This window comes from Pelodiscus sinensis, chromosome 9 (assembly GCF_049634645.1).
Source record: "Pelodiscus sinensis isolate JC-2024 chromosome 9, ASM4963464v1, whole genome shotgun sequence".
NCBI lineage: Eukaryota > Metazoa > Chordata > Testudines > Trionychidae > Pelodiscus > Pelodiscus sinensis.
In genome coordinates, this window is record NC_134719.1 from 10,173,315 (window position 1) to 10,187,590 (window position 14,276).

Here is a 14,276-nt window from a genome sequence, read left to right on the forward strand (position 1 = left end):
ATTATTTTGGATTTATTGATTTACAAACAATATTCTAGAAGCAGAATGCAGATGAGTGTAATATTTGGGTACCACCTCAGAAAATTTTAAGGAGGGATGTTACAGGCTAAAGTGGGGGGAGTCATGAATGACAATGGGAAATAATTCTCAAATATAAGGATTTGCAGGAAGAATGCAAGGAGGTGAATTTGGGAAAAATGGGCAAGTGAGTGATTGGGTTGACATCACAGGTAAAGTCAAGGGGGTCAAGGGGGCGTGTAAACTTCACAATAAAAACAAATTGAAATATAGGGTAGAACTAATGATGGAGGCCTTAAAGGTGAGGTCCAAATGCTTAATGTGGTAGAAACTGGAAGAATGTGTGATTGTGACACAGAAGCTTCCAGGGAAATGGTCCTCTGTTCTTGCAAATAACTCTTACTTCAGACCCCGACAAATTCACGAAGCTAAATGTGCCTTGTATGATATTTATCTGTAACCCTTCTGCCAGGTAGCGCTGGCAGCAGTCAGGGCTGGGTTCAATATCTAGGGGTTCCTTTTCATCCATCCCACACTGAACTGACTCGAGGTCCCACCCAGTAGCCTGGAAAATTCACATACACCCTGGGTGCCTCTGAGAGGCAATGCTTCCCCACTCGCAAGCACAAAGTCTGAGTGTAGAAAAGAAACTTTTAACAAAAGAGGGAGAGAAGTAACGTGTCATTAACTTGGGAAAACACAGAGTTCATAACCAAACTATGAGTCAACGTGACAGCTCAAGTGGATTGAGCAATGTCCTTTGTCTCAGGCTCACAAGTCCACCAATGTAAGTGTCCCATTCACACGCCCAATTATTCTTTGTATGTCACTGAGGGTATGTCTACACTACCACCCTAGTTCGAACTAGGGTGGTTAATGTAGGCAACCGAAGTTGCAAATGAAGCCCGGGATTTAAATATCCCAGGCTTCATTTGCATCTTGCCGGGCGCCACCATTTTTAAATCCCCGGTAGTTCGGACTCCATACCCGTGGCTACACACTGCACGGAGTAGGTAGTTCGAATTAGGCTTTCTAATTCAAACCACCGGTACACCTCGTTCCACGAGGAGTAACGGTAGTTCGAATTAGAAAGCCTAATTCGAACTACCTACTCTGTGCCGCGTATAGACGCGGGCACGGAGTCCGAACTACCGGAGATTTAAAAATGGCGGCGCCCGGCAAGATGCAAATGAATCCTGGGATATTTAAATCCCGGGCTTCATTTGCAACTTCGGTTGCCTACATTAACCACCCTAGTTCGAACTAGGGTGGTAGTGTAGACATACCCTGACAGTTGCTGCCCTTGGTCAGGGCAGACCAGAACTCAGAGGTGATTTTCAGAGCTCACCCCCCACCTTTGCGGGGTGGGGATAGGAGGTATCTCACCCACTCCACTGACCACTTGCTGCTGCTCCTGTCAGCTGCTCCCTTCAGCTGCCTGCCAGCCGCTTGTTCCTGCTAGCCACCCTGCTGGTCGCCTGCTGCCACTCCTGCTGACTGTCTGCTTGCTCCTGCCAGCTGCTCTGCTAGCCGCCTGCTGCCACTCCCGCTGGTTGCCTGCTGGCTGCTTGCTCCTGCCATCTGCCTTGCTGGCGATGAGTTTGGAGCTATGCCAAACCTAGTGATTTCAACTCTGTGATTCCAGCTTTTCGGTGATTTCAGCTCTTGACCCGCAGCTCAGGCCAGCAGAAACTAAACTCCTTAGAACGGAGTGGGGGAGGGGGAGGAAGAGAAACAGGTTGAACTAGTTTTACAGCTCATGCCTGGAGGGCATATAGCCTGCTGGTTCAGAGCTCTGCTCCCCCCCCCCCCAAATCCAATCCACTTGAGTCTAGAAGGAAAGACTAGTCCATCTGAGATGCTTTACAGTAACAGTGTCTCTCCTGCAAGCATTGGTGGTCATACTTTACAGTTCCTACATTTAGGGTTAACATGGTTTGTGACCCCACAACAGCCAAATTTCTTACATTAGGTAAAATACGATTCTAACAATTGACTATCCATCAGGCCTATAACACTGTCTGAACTGTATTTACATAAGCACAACCAGGATTTCTTTCCCATTCCAGCATGAACTGTATTTACATAACAGTTGAATGCCGTACAGGGCTAAACAACTGAGTGAGTATAACTATACCCAGGATTCCTTTCCCCTTCCAGCTGGCTGCAATGGAAGCAGTGATTCAGACCCTGTTACATATCTTTAAAGAGTAATATGTAGGATATCTCCAAAAAGCTAGTAATTTGTCAAGATTCATATAATTGAAAAGTGAATGTATGGATGATATTTAAGGTCCCTGCCCTAGAGGATTTACAGCCTAAGAGTCAGACTGTCAACATCAGGTACTGTATTTTCCGGCGTATAAGACGACTTTTTATGCTAAAAAACATCCCCCAAAAATCAGGGGTCGTCTTATATGGCGGGTATATAGGCAGTCCCCGACTTGCAGGTACGAATGGGGCTTTTCTCGCCCCAGAGGACACAGACTGTGGGACCTCGCGGTCCCGCCGCCCGTGTACTCCGAGGCGAGAAAAGCTGATCCGTGTCTCCCTGGTCTGCAGACCAGGAAGACGCGGAGCAAAGCCGCTGCCCGAGCCCCTCCACGGCTTTGCAAAGCCTCGGGGGAAGCCGGCAGCGGGGCAGCCCAGACACGCCGCAGCTGTCCAGCTGCCGGCGTCCTCAGAGGCTTTGCTCCCGGTGTCCCTGGTCTGCTGGGGACCGTCTCCAGCAGACCAGGGACACCAGGAGCAAAGCCGGGGAGGCGGAGGGGCGCCGGGGCACTGCCGGTTGGCCTCTTAAGGGGGGGTAGTCTTATACGGCGAGTATAAGACGAAAACCTATCTTTTAACTAGAAAATTAGGGGTCGTCTTATATGCCCAGTCGCCTTATACACCAGAAAATACGGTAGTTATAAATCACTGGGGAATGCTGAGCTTTGAAGTAATTTTGGTCAGCATGACAAGCAATGATCTCTGTACACTAGTCCCAGGGATGTGATTCTAGTGGCAACATTTTAAATAGATGTGAGGAAGGCTAATTTGAAGGCATCAAAGCAAGTTTTAAATATAAAAGTTGATGATGAAAAAATAAAAAACATACTTTTAAATGTAATTGTAATGTAAATTAAATTATTTTTTATTTTAAAAATAAACCCTGATTATAATTGTGGCAATTTATGTAAATACCTACATTTATTATAATCTAATAAAATATTTTAAATGAATAAAATGCTGAAATTAAGATGAGAAAAAATTAAGAAGTGGCTAAAAAAGTGATCTTGAAAGTTATATACATACAGAGCCCATCTAATGTATCTTTTAGCCACAAACTGAGGTACAGTACACTGAGAAGTAAGTGTAGTAATCTTGTGTAGTAATTTACACCCATAAAATGTTATAAAATCAAATGGCAATGCACTGTTGCTTTGTGTAAATGCCTACACAAGGTGCAAGGCAATGGATAATCATGGTATTTATATGTAGCTGTGCCTTTCTGAAATCATCACTATGTCTGTATCTTAATTTTGATGGATTATGTTTCAGTGGTATTTATGGGCAGTTTGAAGTATCCAGATGAGAATGGATTTGATCAATTCCTGAAGAAACATGGGGGCACTGACAATGCTTCCACTGACTGTGAACGGACAGTTTTCTATTTTGATATCCAGCAGAAATACTTCAAAGAAGCACTTGATAGGTAACCTTGATGACACCAAATAAAGCATTTGTTCATTTAAAGCAGATTAGTGCGTGTTTGCCTGAGGAAACTGCACATATTTGCATTGGCTTTTCTTGGCCTGATTAAAGCTACCCTGCTCTTGCAAACTTCCATAGGTCCCCTTTTTACAACAGAGTTCATTATAGATACAGTGACCATATTTTCTGAACCAAAAATAGGGACACATTAGCCACGCCCCTGATCCCCATTAGCCATGCCCACCTGCCACTGGAAGGGTTTGTGCAGAGTGCTGCCTCTGCCTTTTAAGTTGAGAGTCACACGCTTCTTAGATTTAAAGGGCAGAGCCAGTGCTCTGCACAAACCAGAATCAGCTGATTTCAAGTGTAGCTCTGCCCTTCAAATCTAAAACCACCCACATGGCTCTTACTAGGTTTAAAATGCAGAGAAGTAGCACAGAGGGAGCTGGAGCTGGGAATCAGCTGATTCCCAGTCTGGCTGCTGTTCTGTCCTTTTAACCTAGTAAGAGCCAAGTGGGTCGTCTTAGATTTAAAAGGCAGAGCCGCACCGGACAGCATCAGCTGAGCTTGAAATCAGCTGATCCCTGTTTGTGCAGTGTTGGCTCCGCCCTTTAACTCTAAGAAGCTGCATAGCTTTTAATTTAAAAGGCAGAGTCAGCGCCCTGCACAAACAGGGCTCAACTGATTTCAAGCACTGCTCTGCCTTTTATATCTAAGACCTGTGTGGCTCTTAGTAAGTTTAAAGGGCAGAGCGGCAGCTGGACCAGGCTCCCGCTGTGCTGCTGCTCTGCATTTTAAACTTAATAAGAGCCACATGGGTGGTCTTAGATTTAAAAGGCAGAGCCGCACTTGAAATCATCTGAGCCAGGTTTGTGTAGAGCACTAGCTCTGCCTTTTAAATCTAAGAAGACCAGTGTGGCTCTTACTGAGTTTAAACGGCAGCGGGGTTTCGTGGAGGAGGCCGTGAAGGGGAGGAGGCCACTTACTTGCTGCTTCTTTAGCGGAGTGGCTCCCAAGAGAACGACCTGCCCACGAGAGCAGCAGTGGGCCAGAGGTCAGGCACTGCCTCCCGCTGTTCTTACTGGCCGGGTTCCAGAGCAGCGGGAAAAATCTGTAAGAAGGTCCCTGCATATCTTTGTTCCCCCGGAAGAGACGGGGAGGGGAAATAGCAGCGTGCAGCCACTTCTATCTGTGATGTCATTTCTAGGACATTTTCAGTGTTTTACGGGTTACTGGGACAAGAGATTGAAATTTGGGACTGTCCCAGATTTTCTTGGGTGTAAGGTCAGAATAATTATGGAAGGGAATTGTGACTTTTCCCTAGCTCGCTCTCTGTGTTTTAAGGGAGAAGTAATACCTCAATAGTGTATTTTTTTAGGAGTGATATAATTTATGCACCTACTTTGGAAGAAGGATAAATTTCAATATGCATTTATCCCAAATTACTTTTAGGTTATATTTTTGGACTTTCATAAATTCTCATAGTGTTGAAATTGCTAGTTCATTCCATTTATCCAGCTACTTAAAGGAGGATCTTTTATTGGCCTGTTCCTTTTAAATATGTTCCTCCTTAGATGGTTTAATATTTATGAACAATCTCTGTTTTTTAAAGTATTGATTCTTATATGGCTGTGTAGTACCATTTGATTCACAGCTCTATTTTAAAAAATATGTTCAGTGCCATTAATTAACTCACATCATATCATAGGATATGTCAAGAAAATAAAGCTTTGCTTCTGTCATACAAAATTAAACAATTTTCTAATGGGGAGAGTAATTTAAATATTTTTGGTACTGACCAAATCAGCTGAGGGAAAGAAGATTGTACTGCAAATAGGCATTTTATCAAAGCCATTATTAATATAGTGATTGACCTAAATTCTGAAACTAGAGTGTACACACAATGGGAGTGCTGTTTTTATAACAGCCTTGTGTAAAGTATTTGAGGGCAGAATTCGTCTCTCCAAAGGTGAGAATCAGACCAGCTTTGGCTATTTTGAAGGATCTTAAAGGTGGGTTGCATATGACAAGACTTGGGTTTGAAAAGAGACTGAAAAAGTTGGGGCTAGTTCAGAGGGGACAAAGCAGAGATGACATGATGATGCATGTCTATAAAATAATGAATGGTTTGTGGGAGGAAAACAGGCACACCCATTCATAATTATTCATATAAGAACATGGGTACAGTTAATGAAATTGAAGGCAGTGCATTTAAAATTGATGCTTTTTTGCATGATCAACCTGTGGAACTCTGTCAGAAGGGGTTGTTGAGTCAAAAACGTAGTAAAATTTTCAGAAATTCTAAGGTCAGAAAGTACCAGTGTGGGAAGATCCAAGGTCAGATTACCTGGCAACCACATGGATATATCCAAAATGTAATTACAACTCCACCCCCCACATAGACTCCCCAGTAGTGTGCCAGTGTTCCATATAACGCATTATCCTGCCATATCCATCATCCATATCTTTATGAGTGAGAAGAAAAAGATAATTGTTAATAGTATTATCTACATATATAAGAAAATTGTAATGGATGTAACATCTGATGGGCTTGGCTTTAAGGCATAAGTCAAATATTAGCTGCTCAAGGTTAGGAAGAAACTTTGCCAGTGGTCAGGGTTATTCATTAATTGTTTATTATAGGGATTTTTCCATCTTCCTCTGAAGCATCTGGTATTGGCCAGTTTGAGAGAGGCACAATTGTCTAGAATAGATGGACCACTTATGGTCATATCTGGTCTAATGAGTCTTATGTGCTGAAGGCAGATTCTGCTTCCTTTGGTACCATATTCTACTAGCTCGCTTCTGCACAAAAGATCAGTGACCTTGCCCTTTGTCTTTCTAAAAGTATTAAATAATTGGGCTTGTTCATGTTAGTTCACATGCTTTAAGAACTAATGGTAAAAGAGCCCAGAACTATATCATTGTTTAAGCTAATAGAAGTCCTTAATCTTAAAAAAGTAAACATTGTAGTTTGTCACAAAGTCAGTTTTTGTTTATTAAAAAAACCAATCTGTATAGTCATTCATCAAACAATAGGGAAGATTTACCTTTTTGTCTCTTTGTTTTAGGTGGGCACAATTCTTCATTCACCCACTAATGATCAGGGATGCTATTGATCGTGAAGTTGAAGCTGTTGATAGTGGTAAGAGTAACATTTTTGTCATAAAACTTTTTTTTTTTTTAGCTCTACAGCATTGACTGTATTGAAATTCTTGACAAGATTCTCAGGTATTTCGTGCTGTCTCATGCGTAATATCTAATATATCCTTTATTTAACTTCAGTTAAAAAGTAAAATTTAACTAGAGGCTAAAAGTTACATTAATGGGACTTTATTGATTCCTTGAGCATAATGAAATATATACATTTATGTGAGTGAGAGTCAAGTTGTGTTGTCTTCACCGCTCAGTGCAGAGCAAATGTTGGTATTAACATGGATAGGAGGACTAATCTTGTGAAAATAGTATATTTGAAGGAGAATTGTTAGAGTGTGAATTAGGGATGTTAAATATCAGTTAATTGAATAGTCAATTAACCTCATGAATTTTAAATGGTCACTCAACTATTCTATAGTCCCCGAGGGTGGGTCCAGCAGCCAGCATGCTCTGGCTCCACTCCCGAGGAGTCCCCTGCCACTCCATGCTGCTGCCTCTATCAGAGGCAGCAGCACAGGGTGCCAGGAGGGAGCTGGTCTGCGAGGGGAGCCAGTTTAAAAACCAGATCCCCTTGCAGATCATCTGGAGCATTCAAGCCCCTCTATCCAACATGGGGTCACCCAACAAGAGCTTGGCGATGGATGTACCTGGCCCCCCTAGGATGTAGGACAGATAAGAGGGGGCCCAAAATATAGGGAGATTGGTGGCTCCTCCAGTGGCACAGTGGATAAGGTACATGCCTCCAGAGCAATGAGTCTGTTGCCCTGAGCTGCTGTCTTTTAAACAGAGGCAGCAGGATGGGGTGGCAGCAGCCCCTGTCCTGGTGGGGTCTGAGCTCTTGGACCCGGAGCGAGCTGGAACTGAGCCGGGTTTCCTACCAACCTGGCTCCTAATACACTTTAAATGCCGAGTAGCAGCAGGGGTAGATTCCAGACTTGGAGTGAGCCAGGCTGCTGACCAGCCTGATAAAAAATTTACTGGCGGGGGACGGGAATAAGTATTTGCTTATCGGTTAATCGACTACACTATTATATCTTCAGTGTAAATCAGTGTCCTCCTCCAACCATGACTGCTCTGTAGCTGGGGAAGGGCTCCTCCACCATCCGTAGCAGCTCAGTCTTGGGTCCAGATAAGTGTGCCACTTCCCTGGCCATAGTTCTGAACCCAGATTTGCCCTGGCTAAGGAACAGCAACCTCTTCCTGATTGTGGAGAGGCACTTTCTCCCTTCCTCAGGCTGCTGCAGTGAGAGAGGGCTGAGGGTAGTCCTCTCTTTCTGGGGTAGCCTGCACTCCGAACACCTCATTCCCAAATCCACCCGAGATCCTGCACCCCTATTCAGAGCCCTCAACTTCCTTCACAACCATCTGCCCCAGCCCCGAGCCCCCTCCTGCATTTCAGTGCTTTGGCGCTACTCTGATCACACATTGTCCATTTGCAGAATAATTTTATTATGTGATACATCACCTGCATATTTGTGCACATAATGAAAGTCATTCCACACACAGACATAAAAAATAAGAATGAACGTTGCTAATCATCTCATCTGTTTATCTCTTATGTAGATCATATGGAGTGTCAGGCTGCCTTTGTGGGAGTGATTTCAAATTGTATAACTTCTTACACTACATCAGCCTATGCAATAGCTCAGGTCGTACCTTCACAGCAGTTGCAAGCTCATTTGAGGAAAGCCCAAGTAATATCAGTAGCATTTCTCAGTGATATGTCAGTATTTGACATTTGAAGGGATGTTGCCTGGTCTTCTGTAAATGCTCTTACCAGGCACTATTAGATTGCCATGGCATCTAGGTCAGATGCAAACTTTGGGAAGCCTGTCCTGCAGTCATTTTTTAAAGTAGACTCTGAGACTGTCCTCCTATGAGTTCTGCTTGTGAGTCACCTGAATGGAATACATGTCTGTAGGCACTTGAAGAAAAGACAGTCACTTGCCTTTATTGCAACTGTTGTTCCTTGAGATGTGGGTGTAGACATGTATTTCCTGATCCATCCTTTGCCGTTTCTGTAACAGTCTCCTTATTTTTGACGTTCAATCTGAAGGATAGTGCTGCTCTTAAAAAACTAAGGGAGAATTAGAGATACAAGGCATAAGCACAGCCCCTCTGGGTTCTGAGACAAAATTCTCTGGCATTTGTGCACTGGCCATACATCTGCCTTTGTGAAATACATGTTTGCACTCATATTTTAAAGAACAACAATTACAATACAGGTAAATAACCACCTTTTCTTCTTCGGATGATGTCCCCGTGGGTGCTCCACTGTTGGTGCCGCAGTTCTGAGCTTTTTGTAGCAGTTGACAGTTGGGCTGCACTCCACAGGAGCCAACTTGTACCACTTACACTTGGTGTCTTGCGTGGCATCCTGACACTCCCTTCAGTTCCTCTTCAACCACCCTCCTTGCAGATGGAGTTCTCATCTCTCTCAGGAATTGTTTCTTCACACTTAATGCTTTTCCTTATGGGCTCTTGCCCTTAATTGATCAATCAATTTCAAAGAAAAAAACTGCAAAGAGAAAGAACATGCTTCACTCCCTCAATGGGGTTTCTCTCTCTCTCTCTCAAAAAAAAAAAAAAAGTAAAGAAGACAAAACGAGGCACCCAAGCCTTAATAAGACCTGACCATGCCCAGCCCTCAGGGTTTTTTAAAGTGCTCACAATATAAGGAACCCATGCAAGCATCAGATGGACATGATTCTTGCATAAGATGTTTGGGGGAGGCACATGCCACCCAAAAATGTGACCATTGCAGGAGCCTCACTGCCAGGACTGGGAAGGACTATGAAATGAGGCTCCACATGATTATGTTTGAAAGGGTGCTTGGACCAGCCTGAGCTAACCCCAAAACATGGAGATCTAAAGCACAGGTCCGTGTCACCCTCCCCATATTCTGTTTCTCAGCCATGGACTGAGGATTTTTTTTCTTTTCCCTCTGCTCTTTTTCTTTCCTTTCTGAGCATTGGCAGCTAGTGGTGTTGCCACTTTCACAGCTACTTTGTGCATCTGGCAAAAAACATTTCCCATGCTGTTCTATGTATTATGTTTGGCCCTGTTGAACATGGATGTTGTTTACATTGGAACATTGCCCAGTGATTTAATACAGTGCTCTAAAACTAACAGAATATCAACTAGCAAGGCCCTCTGATGCAAACAGGAGGGAACTGCTGCTTGGGAGCCTTGCCAAACCTGGACATCCAATGAAGAAGTTTTTCTGGGGTGAGTCTTGCTCTAACATTCTAAAACTCTATCGGTTTTTCTATATGACACATATTTGTTAAAGTGGTGTCTTAACAATGTGAGATTCTTTAGTATTTCATCAAATTCTGATGCTACATGAACGGAATATATTTTCAACTTCAGCTTTGCTATTTGCCTTATGCCCATTCATAACAACTTATTATTAGTGTACTGCTAATATTATTTAGGGCTGCTGTGGTTCACATAGCCTCCTATCTTTTCCATTATAAATTGTGGAAAAATAATATATGCATCTTGGATGTAAAAGACAAAGTACTCGTGGGCTCACAAGGAAGATTTTTTGAAAACGGTTGATTCGGCCTCAGAGCTACAATAGCAGGTGAGTGACAGCTTCACGGCCAGTGTTCAGCCTTGTGAGTATGAGTGAGTTGAAGGGAGAATTTATTTTCCTTCTTTCACCCCGTACAGTCCCGGTAGAACCAAACCCAATGTGTGGTATTGTGCATTTAATTACAAGTAGAACCAGCCTTAGATCCTGTCAACTTGAAGTCTAGTCATTTGTAAAAAAAAAAGACTAGTTTTAGGTGCTATAACTAGTCCTGAATCTCTTTTGACACTTTTTATGGATTTCCAATTATTACATGCTATAACAACATTTTCCTGCAAGCATGTTTTTCTTTTCTATGTTATGAAAGACTTAAACAATCAGGGTGAAATTAGCTATACTGTACCAGGGTCTGTGAACATAAGAATGACCATACTGAGTCAAACCAAAGGACCATCTAGCTCAGTATCCTGTCCTCTGACAAAGTGGCCAGGCCAGATGTCCCAGACAGAATGAAGAAAACAGTTAATCATTAAGGGTATGTTTACATTGCAAGGCTATTTCGGTATACTGGAGGTATCCCAAAATAGCTACCCTGTGTCTACACAAGCTGCCTGTTATTTCGAAATATTTTTTCGAAATAATGGGTGCATTATTTCGCCATCCTAGTAAACCTTGTTGCATGAGGGATAAGGGGCGGCTCGAAATAGCACGTTATTTTGAAATCTGGTGCTGTGTAGATGTGCCAAATTTCAAAATAATCTATTTCGAGTTTAGGGTGCAGTGTAGAAACACCCTAAAAGTTATCCATTCTCTGTCGCTCATTCCCAGCTTTTGACAAACAGGCTAAGGAGACCATCCCTGACCATCCTGGGTTTTAGCCATTGATGGAATCATCTTCCATGAATTTATCTGATTCTTTTTTGATCCCTGTTACAGTCATGGCCTTCATAATATCCTCTGGTAGGGTATGTCTACACTACAGCGCTAGTTCGAACTAACTTAGTTCGAATTAGTTAATTCGAACTAAGCTAGTTCGAACTAACGCATCTAGAACTAAAAACTAGTTCGAACTAGCGTTTTGCTAGTTCGAACTAGCAAGTCCACATTGAGTGGACTCTGAACAGGGCTTAAGGATGGCCGGAAGCAGTGCCGGCAGGGCATAAAAGGAGGACTTAGAGCATGGAGATGCTGTCTCAGGCTAGCCGAGGGCTGCGCTTAAAGGGTCCCGACCCCCACCCCAGACACACAGTTCTAAGGGGTGCCCCGCTTGCAAAGAAGTTCTGGCTTGGAGTTCCCTGAGTGCCCACACTGGGCACATCACACCACTCGGCCATCAGCCCGGCTGCACTTGCCGCAGGCTGCCATCTGGGGAGAGGGAGTAATTGGGGGGCTGCAGGAGAGCTTCCACCCCCAGAAGCCCGCAGAGCCAGCCCAGTCCTCCCCATCGGGGGCTCGTACCCCATTCCTCCCTCACCTCCTTCCACTTACCCTTCCTTAGCCCCCCTTCTTATTGATGTACAAAATAAAGATAACGTTTCTTCCAACATTGACTCTGTCTTAATTGAAAAAAAACTGGGGGAGACTGGGAAAAGGAGGTGGGAGAGGGGAAGAGAAAGGCTGGGAGAGGGGAGGGCAACTAACATGATCAGGGGTTGGGAACAGGTCCCAGATGAAGAAAGGCTACAGAGACTGGGACTGTTCAGCTTAGAAAAGAGGAGACGGAGTGGGGACAGGATAGAGGTCTCTAAAAGCAGGGGTTGGGTGGAGAGGGTGCATTCAGAAAAGTTCTTCCTGAGTTCCCATAAAGAAGGACTAGAGGACACCAAAGGAAAGGAATGGGTAGCAGGCTTGAAACTAGTAAGAGAAAGTTGTTCTTGACAAAGCAAATAGTTAACCTGTGGAACTCCTTGCTGCAGGAGGCTGTGAAGGCTACAACTAGAACAGAGTTGAAAGGGAAGTGAGATAAAGTGATGGAGGTTGGGTCCATGGAGTCCTATTAGCCAGAGGGTAGGAGTGGTGTCCCTGCCCAAAGTTTGTGGAAGGCTGGAGAGGGATGGCACGAGACAAATGGCTTGGTCATTGTCTTCGGTCCATCCCCTCCAGGGTCCCTAGGGTTGGCCGCTGTTGGCAGACAGGCTACTGGGCTAGATGGACCTTTGGTCTGACCCAGTACGGCCATTGTAAGCTCAGGGCTCAGTGTCGGGGGTCTCAGTGGACCCCCTTGATTTTCATGCACACCTGGTCCTGGGTGGCCAGGCTGGCAGCTCTCCTGCCCTAGACGGCCACTTTCCTGTGCCTAGTGCGGAGATCGTGGACGAGGTCCACGATGTCCGCACTAGCCCAGGAAGGTGCCCGCCTCTTGCTGTCCAGGGCAAGCTCCCGGGAGCCGCCAGCCTGGTCCCGGCAAGAGGGGGTGGGCTTGGGGGCATCGGGTGGGTGGCTCTGTGCCGTGCCAGGTGCACGGTCTGCTAGCTGGGTGCTGGCAGGCTTGCACCTGGCACGGGCACCGTAGCCAGCCCGTGCCCCTTTAAGGGGTCTGGGGCCGGGAGGGGGGCATAGAGTTTCCCTGGTGTTGGCCAGAGTGGCCACCAGGGAAACCTGGGGAGGGCTAGCCTCCCACTAGTTCGAACTAAAGGGCTACACAGCCCTTAGTTCGAACTAGCTAGTTCGAACTAGGCGTTAGTCTTCGTAAAATGAGGTTTACCTAGTTCGAACTAAGCGCTCCGCTAGTTCGATTCAAATTCGAACTAGCGGAGCGCTAGTGTAGCACCTATTAAAGTTAGTTCGAACTAACGTCCGTTAGTTCGAACTAACTTTGTAGTGTAGACATACCCGTAAAGAGTTCCATAGGTGAATGGTGCACAAAATTAACTGCTAAATATAGAAAAATATATTATCTCTAATTTTTGTTATAGTATTCTTAAAAGTTCTGTGTAACAATAGGAGATAAAAAAAATTCAGAGAAGAGAAATTTTTAAAATTGCTGTCTCTTAAGCTTTGAAATTGTTGGCAGTTTAATCATAGTATTAATAGTAGTTATAACTCTTCTTCATACGTATGCATTTCACCTCTGTATTTTTTCTTGTATTCATGGCCTAAACGCTTTGTGCTCCATCGTCATTTGTTGCACATCCAGAACCGTGAAATTCTTGTGTATAAGGAATCCAAGATTAGATTCTATGACTAGATCTTGTGATTAGAAAAGCACAAGTGATGTGAAGCCGAATAACTACTTTTTTAACATTTACAGGTAATGCAGAGACACTAAAGCATGAGCCTAAAAAGAGTAATATTGATATCTACATCAGACTGAGGGAGTTTTGGCAGCGCTACTACTCTGCTCACTATATGAATTTAATTGTCCAGTCTAGAGGTAACATCATTTGTTGCTTAAATACCAATTTTTACAGGCTGCTTTAAAATAGAGGACTTTCTGTTCAGCTCAGAACTTGCACCTTGCTGCTCACTAGGTAATGATTCTGCTATAGTTATGTGTTTTGGTTTATAATAAGGATGTTTAAATGCGTGTACTTAAGTAACTGTATAACCATGGTAGTTGGCTCATTGGGAGCTGGTGTGCACACCTGGCTTCCCATGCGAACCAGCTGCCGCCTGCCACCCTGCGCTGCTGCCTCTGATACAGCAGAATGCACTGGGAGCTGGCTTTTTAGTCAGCTCCCTGCGCATACAGGGATCCTGTGTGTAACCGGGAATGTTAACTGATGAGCCCAGACTCATGGGTTAACCATTTACAGAGTTACTTTTTCACATCCCTAGTTTATAAACCGATAGAAAAGGTTAGTGCTTAGCTTTTTTCAATTTAAATTCCCTGGGAGTTCTGATTGAGATCTAAGAATTTAACCTGAAA

The 14,276-nt window shown here is 44.1% G+C and overlaps 1 protein-coding gene across 9 annotated transcripts in view; it reads left to right on the forward strand.

The window, feature by feature from the left end:
• Positions 1-14,276, forward strand: part of LOC102458989 (nardilysin-like) — a 151,222-nt gene that overhangs the window by 22,615 nt on the left and 114,331 nt on the right. For all 9 annotated transcript variants that reach the window (XR_012905856.1, XR_012905857.1, XR_012905860.1 and 6 more), the window contains 4 exons: positions 3,562-3,715; positions 6,786-6,859; positions 10,003-10,098; positions 13,659-13,781. Coding sequence is in view for 4 of the 9 variants with exons in the window: in XM_075935997.1 (XP_075792112.1) it covers positions 3,562-3,715; positions 6,786-6,859; positions 10,003-10,098; positions 13,659-13,781 (447 nt within the window). In the remaining 5 variants the exon portion in view is untranslated. The remainder of the gene's footprint in view (positions 1-3,561; positions 3,716-6,785; positions 6,860-10,002; positions 10,099-13,658; positions 13,782-14,276) is intronic.